General features: G+C 42.3%; 1 protein-coding gene across 2 annotated transcripts in view; it reads right to left on the reverse strand.

Annotated features, from left to right (window-relative positions):
* LOC126547091 (rac GTPase-activating protein 1-like) overlaps positions 1 to 24,503 on the reverse strand; it is a 72,812-nt gene that overhangs the window by 45,870 nt on the left and 2,439 nt on the right. For both annotated transcript variants that reach the window (XM_055062886.1, XM_050194950.3), the window contains exons 4-9: positions 20,530 to 20,590; positions 20,341 to 20,462; positions 19,646 to 19,820; positions 16,493 to 16,691; positions 14,213 to 14,448; positions 5,129 to 5,304 (exon numbers count right to left, since the gene is read on the reverse strand). In XM_055062886.1, coding sequence (XP_054918861.1) covers positions 5,129 to 5,304; positions 14,213 to 14,448; positions 16,493 to 16,691; positions 19,646 to 19,820; positions 20,341 to 20,462; positions 20,530 to 20,590 — 969 coding nt within the window. The remainder of the gene's footprint in view (positions 1 to 5,128; positions 5,305 to 14,212; positions 14,449 to 16,492; positions 16,692 to 19,645; positions 19,821 to 20,340; positions 20,463 to 20,529; positions 20,591 to 24,503) is intronic.

Here is a 24,503-nt window from a genome sequence, read left to right on the forward strand (position 1 = left end):
TTCGCTAACTACTAATGACAAATGGCGAGTCGTAAAGAGGAGGAGAATGGGTGACCATGAAAGAGGGGAGAAGGGAGCTTCAACATGTAGAGGTGGGGAAAGGGTGGGATTCCCTAGGAAATAGCAAAACTTTGAATGGCAAAGAGCCTTGCCTTGAGGCGTGGCTTCACGTCAGCACAGTGCACACTGCCATGAACCCACACTTCAAGATGGAATTTGCATATAACCCACATCCAGACTTTACTCCGAATTTTTTTGAATTTTTGGTGAAGGTTATACATGCAAAAATATGATATTGGAGCTGAATCTGGGGCCATTACACCAAATTTGAGCTTGAATTATGCAGCACATGTTAGATTGCACACGTCTGATAGCTAGTTGGCAAAGTTTGAGGACATTCAGTGGGGGTAAAAAATTTGTATTAGAGTTTTTTTTACATTGCACTTGAATCATACAACAGTCTGATAATACTGCTGGGTGACAAAACAAAGTGTGTTCTACGTGATCAATGTGCGCAGTATACACAGTCTCATATTCGCATGTGCATCTTGGTAGTCAGCCCGAGATGCACTCACACAGCAATGGGTTTGCTTGGCGCATACAAGGTTTCAGAATGTTTCGAAGCAGATGACACAGCAGTGGCCCCACACTTCTTGACATAACACAAGCCATGGTAAAATGGCGGTCACTGTTGGAGGGAGGAGTTTAGAGGCAGTGATTTCGAATTTAAATTTACGTGTTGAAATGTGTGCTGACAGATCAAATTTTATTTGCATGTACAGTAGAACTTATTTGACTCTGGTTAATTTGGTTTTCCAGTTAATTCGTCCTGACCGAAGATCTCAGCCAGTGCCCTTACGTTCTTATGGGACCAAACATTCATTATTTCGGTCCTGAAATTAGCCTTTGCCGGATAATACTAACTGGCAAATCTTGTAGCGGCAGCATCTGTCTTGGAAGTGCATGGGGTAGAGTGAATGTGTCAAACACACATGATCTCCTGTCGAAAACGCTTATTTTCGGGCTTCCCCAGGAAGATTTCGAAGAGAAAACGGTAGCTCACAATGAATTGTTACAGTATTTACCCCATTCTAATGCACGCCTTTTTTTCTTTTTTCAATTATACGGACACTCCAGGCGCATTTCTGCCATCGTCGTCGCCGTGCGCCGTATGCTGTATGTGAGTGAAGCTTGTGAGAGTCGCCCAACGGTAGTGGCTCAATCTTGTGTGCACAAGAGGAGGAAAGCAGGGAGGAAGCTCGCCGTCCTCTGTAGTGTGAGGCACCGGAAGGACATTCTACTTCGGCAGCTGCTTCGTGCAGAGGCCTCTCAAGCTTCACGCAGAAGCCTCTCAAGGTTCCTTGAGAGGCCTCTGCATGCTGTTAATTGGGAAGCTTGCGACATCATAGAATGTTTATGCCCCAATTCTACGACATAGAATGCTTTAATTTTTGCTAATGAAATAAGTAAGACATTAGAACAGTTCACAATGCAGTAAATGAATTTAAGGTGCAGAAGTGATATATATATATAACGTTGTAAATTCCCTTTCCCATTATAAGCTGAAATAAACATCCTTGTTTGCTCAGTCGAAACTAGAGATAGATGCACTGCAATGAACTCACTCCTGGCAGACCTTTGCTGCTCTTTATTTTGCAATTAAACTGACAAAGTTATTGAGGTACAATCATGGCGTCATGTAAGCACAACACTGATATAACCGACTGCATCTAAAGCAATGTCTGCCCTCACCACCTGTGTGGCCTCTCCATACTAAGGGCAATTTGTTCTGTGCATTCCTTTACTTCAAAATGCCAGCGCCTTCAATATCACGTAGGTGTTAGATCACGTGACTTTTAGTTAGCTATTGGCGTTTTTTGTTTCCTTGTTTTTGTTTGCTTTCTCATCCTTTCCGATTCCCTCGACCTCAATTATACACTTAAGATTATCTCCCTGGCTGGCAACAGAACAAACTTTCAAACATTAAGTTATCTTACATGTTAAGATAGTGGCAAAAAGTAGCACCACATGTTCTTGGCATTCGAGAGAAATGTATGCGTTGCAGAACGAACTAGCGAAGTGGTCAGTCTAGGCTTGGGCCACAATCCCATTTGAAATTGTTCCAGAGTCATTTGATAAATGCATACTATCACTATGCCCTATCAACTGTAAGAAGGCAACATGCTGTGGTTCTTAACCTCACAAAGCCCGATCGCCATACCAGATCAAATAAAATAACAACTTGTTGACATTTATTTCTGGCCATTGGTACAAAGAAAACAGTGAAACGATAATTGAGTAAAAATGAATTAGTATGGTAATGACTTAATTAGTAATTGATTTGCTGAACTATTCACAACTGAAAACTCTCTCTAGCATATCAAAAACGCTAGTATGGGTTCTATACTGGGTTCCCTGCACTCAGTGTTTAGGCATCAAATTCAGCTTATCAAATATGTTGGGATTTGCGGGGCTAATAGACAGTGATAAAGTGCTGTCGAAGAATGATGACAATGGACATAAGGCAAATAAAGTTCCATTTTGTGAAGGTAAAGTTTGCTGGTTTTGTCCTTTTCTTATTGACAGAAATTGAAGGCATGGTACAGTTTTCTTGATAAAATATTGAGTGCATGTTCAATTTTTAGTTTGCTTAGAAACTGTAATGTAATTTTTATGTTAGTTTTCTACTTTGAACTCATAAAAAGTGGGTAAGCATTTGATTCGAGGTCGTTTTAGAATTGATGAAAATATGTACTATGAATCAGCGGTATGTTTCAAAGTTTTGTGTATTGTTTCATTTAGCCTGCTGGATAATTAGACCAATTTCCTCAGTCCAGTCAGTCGAATTGACGGAAGTCTACTGTATAACCACATCAGCCCCCCCACTCTCAGTATACCATCAATGATAAACTGAGAATAGTAGAACTACCATGTCATGGCTCTTAGAAAGGTTAGTTGGTGCCTTACATTGGCAGCACTGTAGGAGTGCTCCGAAACGAACAAAGGTGCCATAAATTAGTATGTCTCACTGGACTCAATACTCTCATAAATAGTTCGTTATGGGTATCAAAATTCCAGAGCGACATACAATTTATAATGTATAACTTGGTTCTAAGATAATGGCCAAATAAGGCTCCACACACGTAACGCAACTTAGTCCAAATCATTATTGGAAAAAATAACGAAACAAGAGAACGCACTAAATGATAACACTGTCGCAACAAACACACAGGAGTCTACATTGTACTTGGCACATGTAACATGCACACTTCACCCACCATGGCTCTGAGTGGGTGATCTCCTAGGGCTAGATCTAGTAAGCATAAGAAGTATTTTAATGATTGGAAAATGTAGAGAGGTCGGCCGGATAATGGAGCATCTGGCCTGCTACTCTACGTAAGGGAAGGGGAAGAGGGGAAGAAAAAGGGTCACAATGGGGGATGATAATGGGAGGAACGAGGTGAAGGACACACTACACAACTGGTATCACAGGCGTGAGTCCAAGCCCGTGTCACCTAGGAAACATGAAAGTGCATGCATTGTCTCTGTCGTCTGCCAACTCTGTGGCCATGAAGTAAGCATAAATACCCAAGTTAGTGGATGGATTGATAGCCATCGCCGTGGCACAATTGGTAGTGCAACACACGCGTAATGCGGAAGTTGCGAGTTTGGCTCCCACCGCCGACAAGTTATCTTTGTCCACTTTCATCTCCCTTTTCTTCATTATCTTCTACAGTTCTACAGTATCATTATCTTCTACAGTTTCTACAGTTCAGTTTCAACAACAGCTAATTCCCCCAATGTTTTCCTTGGCTTCATGTGGTCATGGCACATGTCAAGAAATTTTGGAGTGCAAATGCAATAAGTGCTTTAACATGTATATAGCATGCTTCAAATATTTCTGTTCGTGCTGATTTTGAGGTATTCTTGTTGTGTGCAAATATTTGGATTTCCAAATAGTAATTTCAAATATTGTTCTATTCGATATTTGCTTCAAAAGGTGTACAATGATCGGTTCCCTATATTCAGCTTCGCCGCAATACAAGCGTGTTATGCGGTGAACCATATTTGCCGTGCAGCGAAGCATACCAAGGGTGGAAAGGGACACTAACAGGGCTCAGTACACGTTCCTTGTGTGCACATGCCATCTCTGGCTATGGTATGAACACCGAGACATCTAACCAGAATAAAAGCATTGGTACGGAACTATCTTTTGTTTATATTTTCTGTAGTTATTGCAGAAGTCTACATTGTTGATTTGTGCGTTGTTTTACTTTTGTGTTCTCATTCACTTCCTACATGCACAAAGGTAGTTGCATCATGCTTTGCAATTCATTAAATTCTATGTATCCTTGACATTTGAATGGAATTGAATTCTGGGGTTTTGCATGCCAAAACAATAATTTTGATTATGAGGCGAACCGTAGTGAGGACACTGGATTAATTTTGACCACCAGGGGATTTTTAACATGCCCTCAAAGCAAGACACAGGCGTTTCTGCATTTTGCCCCCATCGAAATGCAGCCGCTGCTGCCAGGATTTGATACTGCGACCTTGTGCTTAGCAGTGCAATACCATAACCGCTAAGCCACTACGGCGGGTGTATCTGACATTAGTTAACGAGTACTACTGAACTAAATTTTGGTCCCATTGTTCCACAGAACCAAGTCATAAATTCCAAGATACAGTAGTTCCTATGCATACAAGTTTGCAGCCACTTCTCTGCACAACAGCTATTAAAAATTCAATTCGTACTCAAAATCTACTATTTGCACATGCTTACATCTTCATGGGGTGTGCAGTTGTACACATTGGTGCCAGTAGTGGATGTGCACCGGGCCAAAATTGCACAATTAGAGTACAGATAAATAATGGCCATGTGTTGTTCTAAATGGGCATGACTGTTTTTGATAGCAAACACTGCCTGAAGTTGAGAGCTCAGCTTTAGAATGTATTATCAGGCCCATAGTTTCAGCAACCTATGGCAAGACTGCCCAGTGAAACTGACTAGTACCGTGGCATTCCATGCTTTCTACATGGAAAATGGTAAAAAAATTTTCAGCCAGCATGAGAGGCTGCACATTCACATAAATTGAAGTCGACAAGTTCAAATGCAAAAAGCGTTTACCGATAGAGTCCGACATCTCGCAGCCCTCGTCGTTCCACCTCTTGTATGCAGTGGATAACAAGAGCAGGTACCATTGGAGGCATGGATGGCACATGATCAGAGATAATTGTGCCCCGGCGGCCTGCAGCTCCTCCTTGTGTAGGTGTCTGGCTGGCCGTAATGCAAGGCAAAGGTACCTGTTCAAAACAAGTCACATAACACATGATGACAGAGCCCAACGATAACCATTTTGCAAGCGGCAGAGTGTACACATCCAGGCCCACATTATCATGGACGCCCATCATGACAGCCTCTGTCAGAACGCACCCAGATTGGTTCATGTAGCAGCAGCAGTCATGTAAATCCAGTTACAATAAAAACTGTAGGCCCACTACTAGGCTTGCACACACTGGCAGGTGGCTGCAATGTGCCAGAGCTCGTCAAATGAAGTTCCCATTCGGCAGAGAACACAGAACATTATACAATGAAGCTCCATTGATACATTCCTCACTGTTGCATTTTCACGACCGCTATGTCATTTTCATGGTGCTGACCTAAATGCCATTGACTGCCATGTAGTGTCATGTTCCCACTTCATACGTCGCCATTCTGTACTATTCCTGCATCTTGCGTTACGTTTGAACGCAGCAGTAAGGAAAATTTAGTGCTGCAGAGGGAAATTTGCTCTCGCACATTGCAACAAGCGACCAGAATATTGAAGCACTTGAGTTTGAATGAGCGACTGAAGTTGCACAAGCCAGGTGCTGAACAAGCATTGGAAGAAAAAGTGTACAGAGCAGTCGCGTTAGCGAAGCACCCGAAAAGGTGTGCAGCAGCTAAAACTTACGGGGAACCATACACACCCGGCCACACCTGCTGGGCACAGGCTACATTTATTTTGGGGCCAGCAAAGGTATTATATGCGTTGCGTAATTGGTCAGTTCTCTTTAGTAAGCTTCGCCCCAATAAAGACATGTTATGAGGTGAAGCATACACAAAATATCATAGTGAAGCATATGAAGACTGAAAAAGGGCCACTGTCACAGTATACAGTATGTGTTCCTTAAATATAAATGTGCACATGCACCTTTCGCTGGTCACAGTACGAGCACAGTGACATCTAATAACTGTACTGGCAGCCATTCAGAGCTGTCTATGACAGTGCTGTGGTGATTCATGCCCTTCTTCACTGTTACGTTTTCCCGGCTGTTAGGTTTTCTTTATGTAGTCCCTTGAAAAATGCATTAATGGAGTTCTACCGTACAAATATAATTACTCAATCGAATGATTTTCACAAGTACACAGGCAAAAACAAGCATTGCCATGTGTTTTATGCAAAAGATAAATTGACTTTGGGTGGGCATGATCAACAGCACAGTGAAGCAAACAAGCAGGAGCAGCACTGTTTTGTCTTGGAAGTCACCTAACGAACAGCAGGACTCAAAGTGTGCAACTCAAGCTATGGCTCACAAGCAATTTGTTAAGACTTCTCAATTCAACAATACAGTATAGCTGCCACCACTGTTTCAGTCAATCAGAGCCTCCTACAAGGATTAATCTTCATGGGAATTAAACTACAAGTCCCTTAAAAATATTCAAAATCGACACACTTTTAGTATCAGAAGGCTCCTAAAACCTCCTATGACATATTTAACACCTAAATAAACATACGCATCATGCACAGAATACTGCGACGATCATCTTTGGCAAACAGGGCAGTATTATGCGCTGTGGAAAAGCTGCAAATTCAAATAACAATCCTGTGCTCCTCTCCAGGCTTTTCTGGCCTCTTCTTAGGATGCCATAACACCAGCAGGGTTCTGTGCATGACACAACTCGAGTAAAAGTTGTCAATTGGTTGGCCAACCAGGTACAAGACTGCCAACATGACAAGAGCTGGCTGTGTGCTCCAAGAAGGAAAACGGTGCACCCATGGGGTGCAACCGATTCCTCAGGGAAGCTTCCATTTAGTCGATGTTGTGCGGAGGGTGATTAGGGGCAGACAATGGAGGAGCCTTTTTTCTGGTGTTAATGTGACCCGTAGCTTTCGTTGCACTGCATGGAGTTTGGAGAGTGTGCAGAGAGTAGGAGAAAGCATCTATGGGGAGGGCAGCGAAGGTGAAGGAGGAACCTTGATGGCTGCATAGCGGTTCATCAAATGCCTGTAACTTTGCTATTACAGCACTTAAAAAAAATTCTTGTGGCTGTTATATGTTCTTTGTAGACTGGTACACAGCCAAAACTATATAATAAATTTTCGAGGTCAGAGTTTAAGCAATTTAGTGCGCAAAGCAGTTTGAACCTGTTCCTATATACAAGCTCAAACGTCTGCTCTTTCCACATCATTGAGACAATCAGAAAGACTTGGCTCATCTTCAAATTGCTTGGTCTCACAAGGAGCCCATTTAAACCTCACTCAAGACGTCACATGGTGCCAGTATGAGGTCCCACTTCCTCACCCGATAGCCCCATTGCGCGACCAGAAAGTGATGTCTCCCCAGCTGTGAACAACTATAACATTGCAGTTAACGTGACTTCGCAAGCTCGGCATCGCTAATTTCTTCCTGCTGCCCTTAGCTAGCATGCCACTAGCCCTCGATTTAGCGCATTTTTAGCGACTAATTACTACTACGATAACTACCAAACAACCTTAAAATTTTACATTCCCATCTCCACTTCTTCACCTCTCTGAAACCAAATCTTATCTCCATATCTCTCTTAGCCGGGCCATGAGAAAGATTAAAAAGTGTGCACTCTGACGATTACACAACACCGTGACGTTACCAATATTCAAACGTTACCAATACTCAAACTGTTTCCTAAGGCATTACTGCTTTGTGTAGCATCTGATAAAATAGATCTAAAGAAAGCGAGGAAGGTTGTCACTGCACCATGCTCTCACAAATTGTGAATAATGGTGTTAGTGTTTGTTTTACCAATTCTGTGAATCCTGAACATTATGTGCCAAACTCTTTAGCAGCAGAAGCCTGAGCACTTTTTTTTTTTTTTTACAGGAGCAGAACCATCTTTAGTTGAACATTCAAATTCAATCTGTCGTCAACGCATAAGAATGTGTGCTACGGCTGGTGCGTGTTCATTCAACCTCGTAGCTGGAAGAAAATTCACTTGTCATTACTTTATGCAAAGGCATGTGCAAATGCTAAATTGGCCACAGGGAGCATCTCATTATGCTAAATAGTGTTGTGCATAAATATCAAGACATGAACTACCACTAACAGATGTGCATAAGTGCCTCAAATACCAAGTGTCAATGTTGAGTAAGTAGGTAACTATTGGTGCTAAACTCTTTCAGTGCCACTGACTTACCAGCATGTTTCTGTGTTTCTGTTCCACCATGTCACTGACATACCCATGCATTTTTTAATCTCTAGTGAGGACCATACTAAGAGTACATTTGCTATTATCAGTCACATTCCTCTTCTGAATAACCTAAAGTAAAGCGTTGCGTTCATTTTATGTTATCCGAGAAAAAAAAAAGACGCAGACTCTAGAGGTGTGTCCCTTTCGAAAAATCCCAAGACTGAAAGGATGAACATTTCAAAAACCTCTGAACGATTTTCAGCCTTGAAATATTATATATATATATATATATATATATATGTAAACCTTCAAAGATAACAATAAGAGCTAGAATCGCAAAACTGTTTTCAAAAAGGGTGAAAAAAGAAAAAAAAAAAAGTCCACCCCTATTACTAATGTAGCTGCATAGCCCAGGGAGCAAATTTGCGAACACGAAGGCAGTGGAGTCCACGTCTCCATAGCCATCAGCAGGCACCGTATGTGAGTGACAGGAACGCTGGAACACTTTGTGGCTAGTTGCGCCTTTACAGCCTTTATTCTTGTATTTACCACCGCACATAACTCCGAGTTGGCCGTGTGTGCCTTCATAACTGCGTAGTTACCGTCCATGATTGTGTCAATAGTGACCGCGGTTTCGTTTTGGCTCGATGCAATAGCTGCGTGCGTAATACCACCAACATGGCAGAAGCTGTCGAGGGTAAAGAGTGCAGACTACATCACGATGGATGGACGATCTGTTGGCGACCAGCTCACTAGCAAAAAAAATAATCAAGATCTGCAAGTGGTAGTGAAAAGCGTGTCTCAGATGAAAATGCGCACTGTGGTTGTGGTGAGAAGGAAGTCGCGACATGAGAATTGCAGCTTCTGCACTGCTTTTCTGCAAAGTAGAAACAGGATCTGCCAATTAGTTCAGTAAATAAAAGGATGTTGACGTACTAGTAGGCATCTGTTCATTGTTTTCTTGATACCCTCGACAATTCTACATTCAGTTAATTCGGACATTTCTTGCAGCCTTGTGAAATCCGAATAAACAACATTTTAAAGCATAATAGCTGTACTAGAGGCAAATGTAAAGAGTTGTTGATGACTATTTAATTTAGCATTTTGCAATGAGATTCACAGATCATTAAGCCATCACACATACTCTGACATTCAAATTTATCCGCATACATCCAACGCCCAAGTAATTCATCAGGTGGTTCTTGTTCTGTGCTTGGGGTGTTGTGGTACGTTTTTGTGCATGTTTAATATATATACACATATATAGTTAAAGCTCAACATAACGAACTTTGATATAATAAAATTCTCGATATAATGAAATATTTAACTTTTCATAACCTCTTGTCCATAGAACACCATGCATTTAGAACTTCAATATAACAAATGGAGTTTGTATGCCATTTCAATATAATGATATTTCACTGCTGTCGCAAAAGAATGCAGAGACTATAAATGGAGACTGGTGGATGCAGATAGACAAATGCTTGAATCACAAGTGGCTGTTTGCAAACGCACCTCTCCAGCCACACGCGGCGAGATAAGAGCGACCGCCTAAGTGGAGCCGCATCGTGTTCCGCATAAAGTCCAAGTGCGATAAGATGCTATCGTGCCGCGCGTACTGTGAGCTTTAGGTGCGAGTGAAAGTGTGCGAGGGTGAGAGAAGAAAGATGGTGGCTTCACGAGTGCTGCCTTCCCGCATGCACAAAGGCAAAGAGGGGGAGGGGAGCGAGCGTGGGGGGGGGGTGCAGAGTGGGGGGTAAGTTGATGCGCGTCTCGGCCGTGGCTGCGCATGGTTGTAAGTGCAGCTAAGCACATATGCAGCCGCGCACCCTGCTTTAGAGGCAATTTGCCGCGCACGCAGAGGGGGCATGCCGAGACGGTGTGGCACCATGTAAGCTGTCTTACCGCGTGCTTAGCATTGGAGGTTGCATAATCTCGAGTTTTGGTGACCCGTTGGAGCGAGAGGCGGACAAAGCATTCGCTTGCCACTGCCGGCACTTCTCTTGACAGCGCCGTCCCAGTGCGGGCGCCGCTATTAGCCGCGGGGGCGGAGTGCGCGTGAAAGTGCGGCTGGCTTCGCTTAATTCGTACCGCCGAAAAGATATTGTTGACGTATGTGGCATGAAACTGTATCGTTCGTCGCCGACTCCCAAATTTATCAAAATTAATTGTTTTCTCATTCAATTTCTTTTTCGATTGCCCTATATTTCTGAAAATTCTGCAGCCCCTTCCCATGCAACCATGCAAGAAAAATCGATCGGCGACTCTACTCATTTGCATAAAAGATTGAATTTCAATACAACAAAATTTTGATATAGCGGCGCAAATTGCAGATTTTACCGACTGTTACATCGAGGTTTAACTGTGCATGTGTATGATATATATATATATATATATATATATATATATATATATATATATCAGACTTGTATGTAACAAATTACATGTAATCAATTACATTTGTTTGGTAGTTTTGCAATTGATTGTTTTTTTACTCAGCAGCGCTCACTGTAATTTTGTTATTTTTTTTTAGTAACGAATTGCATGTAACCAGTAACATTATTAATGAGACAAGCTGTATGAGGCGACGCAAATTTGAGCAACTGAATTAGGTGGGAACTACAGCACAACGGCCACGGCAGTGCCACAGAGCAGACTAGTAGATGCCCATATTATATATATATAATGAATTCAGACATGTCTTTGGATCCAGTGATTTCAGGTACTTGAATATTCATCAGGGAAGGTCAAAATGTACTGATTAAGGCCGGACCATGGCCAAAAAATATGAAAAAAAAAAAAAATTTTAAAAATGGTTTCGTTTCATGCGTCCTATAATTTAAGCATAAGCAGTCTATGCTCGTTACAACAGACTTGCGTACAACAGACTTTCGGATATAACGGACCATTTTTCAACCTTAGCTTGGTATGCCTATTTTAATAATGGAACGAAGTTTGCTTTTAACGGACCACGCTACAATGGGCTATCGGCTACAGCGGATGAAATTAGCGGCAATTTTTGTGAAAATCGGGCATATAAAACAGACTTTTGATGTGTCGACACGGGCTGACAACTGACTTACGAGGGTCAGCCGACGATCGCGGCTCAACATCTCGCGCGATGGAGGAAGGAAGGTGAGGCGGAAACATGTCTTTCGCGCGCGAGGCACGGAGAGCCGGGGAGGAGAGAGAGAATGGGGACTACTCCAGCGGCTGCTGCGTACGGCGCGGCCACCGTATCTCGGAGGCGATCTGCGATGTGGATAAAGTGCTTGCCCACGGGGCACCGTATCTTGAAAGCAATCTGCGATGTGGACAAGGTGCTTGCCCACGGGGCACCGTATCTTGAAAGCCATCTGCGATGTGGACAAGGTGCGCACCCGCGCGGGCGCTGTATCTCGAAAGCGATGTGATGCTCAATATCTTGCGCAAGAGGGAGGGAGGAAAGCGGGGTACTTCCTTTCGTGCGCGAGTCGCGGACGGGGGGGGGGTTCTACTCCAGTGGCTACTGCTGAAGGTGCGGACGCTGTATCTTGAAAGCGATCTGCTATGTGGACAAAGTGCACCCAGCGCCAGTAGCTTCGTATGTGCTGTGCTTTCGACGTTTGCCTTGAAGCAAGAGACAGCATGAAGGGCAATTCGCTCGCGGCTGGTGCCGCGCTTCTCTCAATTTTCTATCCCAATCAATTCTTCGCCTTTCGGGCGAAACTGCGACATTTTTCTTTTTTAATTTGGACGTTCGTCACTCACTCTTTGCAATAAAGTTGTTAGACATCACGACGAAAGTTTCGTAAGTAAGGAGTCTCGGAAATTGCGTACTTCAGATAAAACTGACGTTTTTTTTTTGTGTCGGATTATCAGGGTCTGTTGTAACGAGAGTCGACTGTATATAAAGAAAAAAATGTATAGAATACATAAAGAAAAAGGAAAAGAATGGTTTGGGTCAAAGGAGGCTTGCACCTTCTCTGAAAAAAAGAAAAAGAATTAAAGGGACACTAAAGGCAAATATTAAGTCAAGCTAAAGTGATTAGTGCTCGAGAATCTCTAAGGCGTGAATATTACCGCGAACAGAGCCTTAATAATTGAGAAATTGAGGTAAATGCAAGACATGATTAGCAACTCCCCCGGGAGATTCAAGTACTTGCCCAATGACGAAAGCACTCCTCAGTTAAATTCTGTCATTAGTAGTCAACCCCTCATCGCACAAAATATCCTCGTATTGTATTATAAGACGAAACAAAATGCCACTTGTCCCGTTCTATGTCATGTTTAGACAAAAAAACTTTGAAATTACCCTTGACAACGATGTGGGCGGTTGAACGGTTTCATTTTCTCTCGACTGCTCGCCCCCCACGCTTTCGCGTTTCAGTAGTTATCGTGTACTGCTGCGCTGGTTTTGCTGGCTTGCAAAACATGCACAAACTGCAAGTAGCAGAGAATTCAACTTCCATGTGATGTCGCGAGATGCCCAAACGGTCTACACCAGTTCACCAAAAAGCAGCTGCAGCGGAGAATCCGCCGCTCTGATTTTATCTGTCTTGGCTCGGTACCACCATTTGTCGGAGGCCATTTCCCTCACCGATGGCAGAAAAGGGTGGTGATGGCGTATGCAACGTCACCACTCAGGACCCCAGTTGGGTGGCGGGAGATGCGAATTTTGAGAAAGGTATTCGAACCCTTCAGATGCAATTTTCTCGTAGACTAAGTCTTTTCTTGGCACAAAACGAGCGTTGCGATGTTTCTGGAATGGTATTTAAACAGTCCACGTCGACTTAGTATTAGCCTTTAGTGTCCCTTTAATGGTCGATCCGACAGAAATAGGTCTCACACGTCTCGTTTGGTGGAATTCGTTGTTCCAATGTGCAGAAGATGTTGCCACTCCACCTCTGCGGCCTTTCCTGCTCTACGTTTTGCCGCCTCCGCTTGCACTGCTTTACCTCAGTTTATGCTGTTGTTATTTGTCATCTGCATGATGCTTAGCCCATTTCGCTTCTACTTCTGCCTGATTCATAGCAAGGCCCACCTGAGGGTCAGCCTGCTTTGCTTCAGCTGCTGCAGCCAAATAAGCCTTGTGGGCATCCTCCGATGCAGAGTGCGTTAAGAAATAAACGCCATGTGAGGAAAAGGCAAGCTGCTTAGAAAACAAAAATATAGTTGTCCTCCGTCATGTCCTATGGCGCAGTGTGTCCGTTACTGGCATGGAAGGTCTCGAAAGCGGCGTTTCAAACCATCAATAGCGGGCGGCCATTTTTGCTTTCTACTTTTCACAAAAAATTTGGAGCGCATTTGAAAATCACTGCCTGAGGGGGAAAAGTGAACTTCTTAAGAAACGAAAGAATAGCACTCCTCTTTCATGTCCAATAGCGCAGTGTCTCTGTGGGCGGCCCGGAAAGTCTCGAAACCGGCATTTCAAACTATCGGGCTAACAATGTCCAATGGGCGTGGTACTGAAAGAGTTAATGTGCACCTAAATCTAAGTACATGAGCGTTTTTTACATTTCGCTCTCGTAGAAATGCGTACACCGTGACTGGGATCACACCCGCGACCTCAAGCTCACCAGTGCAATGCCATAACCACTTGGCTGCTACGGCACGTGAAATTTGTGTAAATGCACCAGCAAATTACATTAACTCATCAGCAACATCATGGTACAGGTGACCTACTTTGGCATCTTTCAGGGAACTGTTTTGGAGCACAAAGGCGAAGAGGGCAGGTGCAGCGTGCGTTCAACTTGTACCAAGTTTTTAGGATGTTGCATAGTACAGCCAGAAGTACCAACTTGCCTGATCTTTACACTCTGGATGGCATACTGAGCGGCAGCGGTTGCACTTGTATGCAGTCTTGTAGAACTTGATGCGTTTGCCACATGGACCGCAGCTCTCAGACTTGATAACTGTTTTGGGGCAAAAAGTATGCTCCCTGGAGAGCAGCTTCCCAGCAGAATTGCTCCTTTTTGGTGTTGTAGTTTCCAAGCCTTTGTCACCACGACGCTGACTGACAGGTGTGCTGGGTGCAGAGCCTTCAGTGCCAACACCACCAGAAAAGACAACTTTAGTTCAATAAATTATCAAAAAGTGGACCTCTGCATAACATTTGGCAAAACTTCATGCATTCACCTATTCCATTTCAGTCATTTACTCCAACCATACTATTAACCTCTTTGCCATTAAAATATTTCAGTTAATGCACTAATGTGCCGAACTCCCCATCCTGTAATTGGATCAAATAATTTAGCATCTGCATTAAAGCTGCAGAGGCTTCAAGTGTTAAACAGAACAAAATTTTCCAAGTGCAGAGATTTAAGAACACTGTACAGATCTGAGGTGGAATTAATGAGTTCAGATGAAAGAAGATGAATAATTAGTGAGGTCAAATGAAAGATTGTATCAAAATTAATGCCACAAAGTCGGTATTCTCCTTAGCCTCATGACAGGAGAACTACAGACAGCAATTCCGATAGCATTGTTAATATAAGTTTGGTTTACCACGCCCACTGCCAGAGGGAGGAAAAATGCGCTTCTGACCAGAATGCATTGCAAGCAGACAACAGAATTGCATCACCACTGCAATTCAAAGCAAGTGCTACCCAATGGATAAGTATCATTACACGGTAGACTCTCCTGAACATGAAGGGCCCTCTAATGCTTGGCCTATGATAAGCACAGTTAATCTGCGCAATATATAGCAATAAAATTATAAACAGCAAGTTAACTCTGAGCAGAAGGACATGCAAGCTCTCTTGCTTTAACAAATCCTTCAGAGTGCAAGTAGCTCAATACTGTTCTAGCTGTCAACAAGAATAGAAGTAGGCCTTGGCATGTAGGCACTGTTGTGAACAGAATTAAGCATTTGATAGATATATATGCCAAAACAACATATTGGCTACAAGAAATGTTACAGTGTGTGTGTACATGTGCGCGAGAGTGAGGAGCAGGGTCCCAATTAATTTTGACCATCTGGGGTTCTTTATTGTGTGCCCAAAGTATTGTAATGACCATTGCTGCATCACTAAGCAGAATGTGTTGTATGTACATGAATGTGGAACCCACACATTGTAACATTAAAATTTCAAAGGCATTTAGTGATTTAATGCCAGCACATCCATAGGTAATAAGGCACACAAACTGCAAATGGTCTCAATCAACAGCTTCTAACTAAGGATGCCCACATTCCCGAGAAAACCCCTGCAAATAATGTGGCATGTCCGCAGCTAATGCCAAGAGCTTGGGAATCAGCTCGGTAGTTGCTCTAAATAGACGTAGTTCTGGCATCGCCAAGGTTACTGGTGTTTACCACAATGGTACTGCGAGTTTTGGTTGTCTACTTCGGTGTTTCTTGTCACAAAAGGCAATTTAATTGAGAATGAAATTCAATCGCAACTCATGCTCATGTTTACCTACCACAACTGGTATTATAATAAAAGGTTTCCATAACATAGTTATAACAAGGGCGGTTTAAAATTTCCCAATAGAGAAAAACACTGAATATTTTCTTCTTCATATTTTAACGAAGTGAAATATAAAGGCTGCTTGGAGTCCGTAACAATACAAAAAGGCTTATTTACATTATTTGATATGTGTAATGCCATTCACAACTGCACTTGCCATAAACTGAGGAGCTTTCATATACAAGCTACAACAGAAGGGCAATTGTATCTGGTACACCATGACAGTGACAGTACTGAAACACAGAAACAGCACGTCACCAGATGTTTGAAGAAGGAAAGACCAATACCAGCCTGCATATTGTTTTGAAGGGATGCAAACGCAGCGCGATTGTTCTATCATAAGTTGCTTTGCCTGTTACCACTTGCATAAGGCTTTCTAGCTGTGCACTACAATAAGTGCTATCGTTTGCATACAAACCAAAATTGATGTTTGACAACTTTAACAGTGGATCAAATAGGCAAGATTATTCACTTGATACTTGAAATTCTGAATGTTTGTGCGCACCTACTTATAATACACTTAAAAAAATAAAGAAGAAGGAAAATGCAACAGAAGATTTGATCAGCATTGTTCACGGGATCCTGCGCATCACTTTCGATGCCGAGCACAACTCACCACTAGTGAATTTAGGGGTGACCACGATTGTTGGAGTGGTCTCTGAAGAAGGTGCAGATGGTGGTGGTGGTGCACTCGGTGCTGGTGTCAAAGGCTGAGTGAACACTCGAGAGGTTGCCACAAGGTCCTTTCCGTCCCTCAATGTGACAGTCGTTGTAGCAATCAAGTTTGCACAGGTTGGGTCATTCTCATCATGTTCCTGAAACACACACACTATGCTTCACTGAATTATGCTTTAGTGTTTGCACTATAGTATACAGGGTCGGTATAATGCAGCAATTCCCCTTGCTAAATTCTATTCCTCAAGTATTCACAGCAGGCCAATTTGGGGGATACAGTCGAAATGCGTGATAACGAATTCCTCGCAACATAACATTTTCGTATAAAATTTTCAATAAATTTGCGTAATATACTGCCACATTGCACTTGCATGGGTGCCGGCACTTTCGTTTACAAAAACAACCAAGCGCCGGAAACACGTCACGGCCACCATCTTGTTTGTTGACCACACTCCGAAGTGGCACGCATGTTGCTACCAACATGTGACGACAGTCTTTACACACCTAATGCAGTGCATAATGTGCGCCTCAGTGATAAAAATGCAGTAAACACAAGTAAATTGATGTCCCACCAACGTGGAATTGTTTACGGCGCTTGAGATGGCAGTCGCAGCATGGAGTGCCATGCATCGCGCAGTGATTGAGCGATCGTTCGGGAATATGCATCCCTTGCTTCAAGAACGCGGGTTTTGGTGCCAAACATGGATTTGTGTGTAGGGGCTGTAATCTTAATCGACTGCCTTCGAGTATAGTACTAGATACGATCACTTTTGCGCTCGGCACTGAACGTGTCGCCGCCTATGGGCGACAGCATGCGCTGGGGAAATACTGCCGATTGCGTGGAGCACTGTTGCTCTGCGTCCGCTGCAGAGTTACGCAAAATCTCGCAGAAGTGATCGTATCTCCAAAAGCAATTGCCAGACAATGCTGCTCCACGGCCGTGCTGCCACTGCTGATCGACGTATGCAGCACACTTTGTACTGTCGGCAATGCGGTTTTGTATCCTTGAGCAAAGCTTGCCATAGTAGGCTAACGGAATTTTGACAGCAAAGTTTTGTTCTGCGACGCATTACCTTATCTGTGCTGTCTCATTTCACAACAACGAAATTCTCGCAAAAGCGATTTTTTTTTGCATTCCCCGCCGATTTCGTTATTGCAAGGTTCAACTGTAATGTGGGCAGAGCGTTGCTCGAACAACTGATGAAGCACAAAAATAGCATTCGAATAGAATCTATATGTTATCCTGGCCCAGGTTTCATGGTTTTCCTATCCTGTGCTGGGTAAGGATGGCACATTGCCAGTAAACAGTCTTCTTGAAGTAGGTAAAGAGGGTTTGGAACAAGATTTTAGGCATGTGTTGCTTTTTCTTTTCTATATCAATAATTAAAAAAAGCACTACATTTGTTCTATGTGATTGAACATTGTGATAACGAAGTCTCACCTGACATGAAAATACCTTTCTTACATCCGATATTTGTTACCTGCGTGCATGCGCATATCAGGGGAGGGAGGGAGGGAGGGAAAGAGAGAATTGTGATAGGGTCTTTGCAAAAGAACTGCAAGTGTGATACCTCCAACAGGTAAGCAAAGGTTCTCTTGCTGATTTTGATGGCCTGTTGGCAACTTGTCGTACAGATATGTGACACTTGAACGATGCAGTTTCATGTTGCTATGATGCTCTACTTTAGAATGACATGACCACTCCTGTTGGAGCAGTACAGAATTTTGCAATATTGGCCACTTGTAGTGGCACAGTGGTGCAATGAATATCATGGCTATATGCCAGAAGATTCCACACATCCGCCACTAGTTTCTCGGATTTTACAGAAACTCGCTGGTGGCCCATGTTCATCATGTGCTTTCAGCCTACTGTTGCTGGCTTGTGCAGAGAACTTTTCAGCAAGCAGTATTTTACTGCTAGAGCATCTGGCAATAAAGGAAAGGTAATTACTACTTTAACTATGTATGCCTAACAGTCACTAAAAATCCAGAAATTGCCTGAAGTAGCACAAAAGGCAACAATTTCTTTCTCCATCATTACCAAGAGTATTCGCAAACTTGCAGAAGTAAAAGCAGATCCTTTTAATTTGCAGAACATCCATAGGTACTCAGGTCACTTGTCAGTTCTAACAGAAAGCTCACAAAAGCAGATTCGATGTGAACGTACCTGTGCATAAAAGCTAACGATTGTTTAATGAGCACTATGGAAACATTAAAAAAAGGGCAGAATAGTCAGCGTTGCAAATTTCTCTGCACTTATTCAGCAGAAAATGTAGCTTACTGGAGTAGAAAAGGTTGAACAACCCTTTTGAATTGCTGAAGATGATGTCAATGGGACATGAAGCATTTTCAGTACTTTCCTGTACTAAGGCAATTTTTGAGTATGCAAAGTTAATTTTACACTGCTTTATAGTACACCATGACATCACCCTTGGCAAAAGCCACCCATTTGATATCGAAGAAGTATTCCCACCAGTTAGAGCATCAGCATCTCTTTAATGTTACAAGTATGACCTAGTATATAAACTTATTCTGACAACTACAAGTAAAATATCTACTTGAATCTAAGAATTCAGCCTCTTCCATGCCGATAATAGGATATTTCACTAATAAACTCCGCATTAAACAGCCTGAGTTTCTTTTTAACACATGGGGGGAAAAAAAAAAGAAAAAGTGGTCAGCAATCGAAACTTATTTATAGCCACCAACTTGGACTGTCACTTGACACGACATCCTATGTGACACTGCAAAAGCTGCTGCTGTCTCCCTTCTATAACATTTGCTTGTCTGCTTCAGTGATTTTGCTTCCAGTGACCCATTAAAAAGAAATAAAAAGGACTGCTTCAACATCTGCTCCAATAATGAAACCCCAGATAAACAAGTATTTACAAGGGTATAAGAATTGTTTTAGTTTCTTAGACTAGAGAAAATTCAGTACTTGTAAAACATACTCCCATTTGCATACCTTTGAGCTAACACAGAGCAAGATGCAGAAAATCATTACGTATCTTAATCCTTTCAAGCAGCATGTTTGCAAAATGGTATTTAAAGATCTAGTAAAAGGAACCAGAAGAAATGTCGTGAAATGGCCAACCTTGGACTTCTTCTTGACTGGAGATCCACCTTCCAAAATGCGCTCTGCACTGGATCGACGCTTTCCTCTTCCCCCCAAGCGGGAGCTCCTACGATGCCCACTTTCGTCACTGACATCCAAGTCATCACCAGAAGGCGAAAGCGCGGAGCCTACGGACTCGTCGATGGTGCCCAGCCTAAATATACCAAAGACAAGGCAGAGTCAACTTGTCTGTGCAAAAAAATGCAGCATCCTATTTGGTTTGAGATGTATGCATGCAGTTGTAATTAAATTTATTAAGTGGCAGTTTTATTTTGCAGAGCTTTATTTTTTTCCCGAGCTAAACCTGCTACAACAGGCCCTTCTTATGGTTTCGTCCCAAAGCACACTTAAGGTATGAGAGACCGCCTGATTGGATGCTCTGGGTTAATCATGATTACCCATGGTCCTTTCATGCATGCTAAAAATATGCATGCCCCGATAATGTTGCAACTGCCCCAAAAACTGCCACAGTTTTAAGAGGATTACGTGTCATACATGTCCCCATTGCACTATAAAGTAAACAAGGCACATTATGTACAACAATGCAAAACTCCATGGGTAACTTCAACAAAATGTATTAAAAGGGGCAAAAAATTATCCCCTCCTCTGCCTACCCAGGAGGGCAAATAAAAAATGACTATATATATAGTATGTAACAAATATTTGCCGCTGACCTGTCTGTGTAATCCTGTTTGTCTTCAGTGGTAGCTCTGAGGAACGGAAGTTTCTCAATGGTCTCGTCGCGGAGCTCAGTATCATTCATGATAAACTCTCTGATAAGCTCAAGCTGCCGTTGCTGAAAAAGTGACAAAACTGTTTCAGTACAAACCCACAAAATGAAACATTTTAATTTTATGCCTTACTTTTGCGTCTCGCTCTTCCTCACATTTTTCTCTGCGACGAAGCTCCTTCTGCAAAACTTGTCTATGGAAAAAAACAAGGACTGTAAGAAGACTACATTACGTAATTTGGTTGCAGACAGTTGGTTGCAGGTGTTTGTTGTCGACCCCCTCACCATCAACCTGACTTTTCTAATCTCTTAAACAACATATTAAATGAAATTACTTCAAAGCATCCCAATGCTATTATTCTCCTTTTTGGAGACACTAATTTTCCCGACATTAACTGGCACAATGGCACTGCTTTACTAAAAAATCAAACTGAAGCGAGCGACTTTATGGAAGTGTGTTTAAATTACAATTTAACACAGCTAGTACTGGAGTCAACCCGTGTGTCAGGGACATCTGCCAATATTTTAGATCTTATACTAACCAGTCATCCTGAAAGCTTAACATCCCTTACATATCTTCGCGAGATTAGTGATCACAAAGTTATTCATGCTGCCTTCACTTTCACTCCCCCACCACGCGACATGCACAACACAATTTGTTTATATAACAAAGGTAACTATGAGGCTATAAATACTGAACGTATTCTTTTCTACCTTCGCAGTTGAATTTAATAACCATTTGATTCATGATAACTGGCTGTTGTTTAAAAACAAACTATGTGAACTAAAGAACCAATTTGTTCCCAGGATAACCATTCAATCCAATCGACAAAAACCATGGTTTACGAGATCCTTAAAATGACTAGAAAATAAATAAAGCGCCTTTATCGCCAAGCTAAAGTTAAGGCAAGCTCAGTTGCGTAGGAGAGATATTACGCTGCCGAAGCTGCGTACTTAATCGGAATTCGCGATGCCAAGCAAACCTTTTTTCACTATGACCTGCCAAACATTTTACTTACTAATCCAAGAAAATTCTGGCAGGTGATAAACCCCAAAGAAGCGCATATCAATAATCTTACTAATCTTGCTACGAACGAGTGGATGTCTGATTTCCCCTTTATTCATTACTTCTCTCCACCTTACGGGTTTCCGCAGAACTACTACGTCAAAGTCTTGCCTTTGCTTCGTGTTGTCGACAAATTCGACTTCGCCCTGCCATCTGCTAGCCGCCTGGTTAGCTCAGATGGTAGAGCGGCTGCCCCGGAAAGGCGGTGGTCCCGAACCAGGACGAATTTTTCTTCAACTGCGAGGCTTTTCTTTCGAGGAACCCGTATGGGTTTCCTTTGTAGCAATTGCTACGAACGGGTGGATGTCTGATTTTCCCTTTATTCAATAATCTTACTAAAGAGCTGGGTGAATCAGTGACAGATTTAACCTGCACTAATATGTTCAACAACGCGTTTTCTTCAGTCTTCACCAGTGAAATGGACACACTTCCAACCCCGCCAACCACAAATATACAACGCAACATGTCAGCCATCATATTCACAGTATGTGGGCTTTCATCTGTGACAGAAAATATTAAGTTGTCTTCATCATCTGGCATCGATGACATTAACTCTAAACTACTAAAAAACACGAAACACATTTCTGCAGAGTTTCTATATTTATTATTTTCACAGTCGCTTTCCACAGGCACCATGCCAGATGAGTGGAAGATGGGGAAGGTTACTCCAGTCTACAAATCGGTAAACAAAAATTCTCCCCTAAATTACCGACCCGTCTCATTGACAAGTGTTCCCTGCAAGATCATGGACTGTGTAATCTACTCTCATATTATGAACTTTCTAGACGCTAACAACTTCTTTCATCCTTCACAGCACGGGTTCCGCAGGGGCCGTTATTGCGAGACCCAGCTTGCACTATTTCTTCATGATGTTCATGCTAATCTTGACCGTAACATACAAACAGACGCCATATTTTTGGATTATGCGAAAGCGTTTGACAAAATCGCTCATCAACACCTATTACTAAAACATTCTCGTTTGCATTTGCATCCTGATATCCTAAAATGGCTTGAGTAATTTTTAACTAACTGCTCACAGCATGTCTCATTTAATAACCACGCTTCAAACATTACACTCGTCACATCAGGCGTACCACAGGGGTCCATCCTTGGCCCCCTTCTTTTCTTAATTTACATTAACGCCTTACCCTTGCATGTGTCCTGCCATATCCGTATGTTTGCCTATGACTGCATTATTTACCGTGCAGTCAATACCATCACTGACCAAATAACTCTTCAATCCGACCTTAACCGGGTACAAGAATGGTGTGATGTTTGGCTGATGACACTCAACTCTAATAAATGCAAACTTGTCTCGTTTACCCGTCGTCATCACTTTCTTCGCTTTTCTTATCGGATTGGTGGTGTCACCGTAAAATCAGTGGAATCCTACAAATACCTAGGTATCACCTAGACTAATGATCTAACCTGGAATGCGCACGTTACTAATGTTATTTCATCGGCTAACAAGACATTGGGATTTCTAAGACGTCACCTTCGCCTCGCTCCATTGCATGTAAAACTGTTAGCCTTATAGATCATTGGTAAGAACGAAACTCGAATACGCATCTGCCATCTGGGATTCGCATCAAGCATATCTCGCCAATGCTCTCGAGACAGTTCAAAATCGTGCCACCAGGTATATTCATTCCACATACTCTTACAACATCAGCATATCATCTTTAAAAAAAGAATCTTCCTTATCGCTTCTACCCCTTCGTCGCCGCATTGCCACCCTTTCCCTCTTCCACAGGTTTTACTATTCGACACTCAATCGACCACCATACATTGTTCCCCCTACGCGCCGGTCACGACGCATTGGCCATCCCCAGCAGGTAGCACAACCACATTCACGCACAAATACATTTTCAGCCTCATTTTTCTACCGAGCATATAAAGACTGGAATGGCCTTCCTTATCAAATCCCTGCCATCACCTGCTCTTCACAATTTGTTCAAGATATAACAACTTTTTATTTACAGAATTGAATGCATTATAACACTTGTTCGTATAGGTTGTATACCCACCCCTTATGTAATACCCCTACTACGGGGTCTTTAAGGAAATAACATAAAATTAAATTAAATTTGAGCCATGCTATACTTCACAACAACTTATTTACTAAAGATATGTTTTTAAGTAAAATACAAAGTGTGTCTGTAGCAACTCCATTTTACTGTACTGTTGTTTATCCAAATAACTGCAGTGATAGAAAACCACCTAAATATATGTACATAGATTCAATATTCTGAAGTCAGCTGCAATTGTAAATAGAAAGTTTAGTGCTTTAAACAAATACACCTAAAGGCAAATGTTTGCAAAACATGCAAATATTTAAAAAGTCATTTCATAGGTACCAAAGAAAAGCCCTGAAATTTGAATGCGTACCATGCACACCTCAATTGAACAAACACTGCAATGCACTACCAGCCACTGCCTGTATCATGGTCTACCCAAGTTACCAAATAACTGCACCTACATGCAGCCTCGTACTCAATCTGCCGAATGTTTTGTGCACTGGTTTTTCTGGACATATTCAGAATGCATGCATATCATCTCCCAAGACCAAAGACAACAGCGAAGGTTCCATCTCGAAAGTTTTGGTACGTATGAAATTACTTTGTGGGAATTATTCATTACTGATACATAATGCCACACTCAAAGGAACTTGTTCAAGTGCACCAAGTTGCTGCATCTACTCTCTACTCAAGTATAGTCAACATCTATTCAGTTGACCTTAGCAGGACATGCAAAATGAGTCAAAGTTGCATAATGGTTAATTGAAGGATAAGCTAGAAATCCGAGTTGAATAAACATCTAACGGGTAATGCATTGTACGCATGCTGGCAGGCGCTTCATGGGTTGAAGATTGACCGATGGGTTTTAAAGCGAACCTTTCTTTGAGAACCCTCCCAAACTTTCCTGACCATGGCTGCTGCTGCTGTTTTGCCAAATAGCTCACACTTAAAATTTAAAAAATTGAATTATATGCCCAATGGTGTGATCAAACCTCAGTCCAACTGCCATGTTGGAAAGCAAAT

The sequence above is a fragment of the Dermacentor andersoni genome, chromosome 1 (genome assembly GCF_023375885.2).
Source record: "Dermacentor andersoni chromosome 1, qqDerAnde1_hic_scaffold, whole genome shotgun sequence".
In the NCBI taxonomy this organism is placed as follows: Eukaryota; Metazoa; Arthropoda; class Arachnida; order Ixodida; family Ixodidae; genus Dermacentor; species Dermacentor andersoni.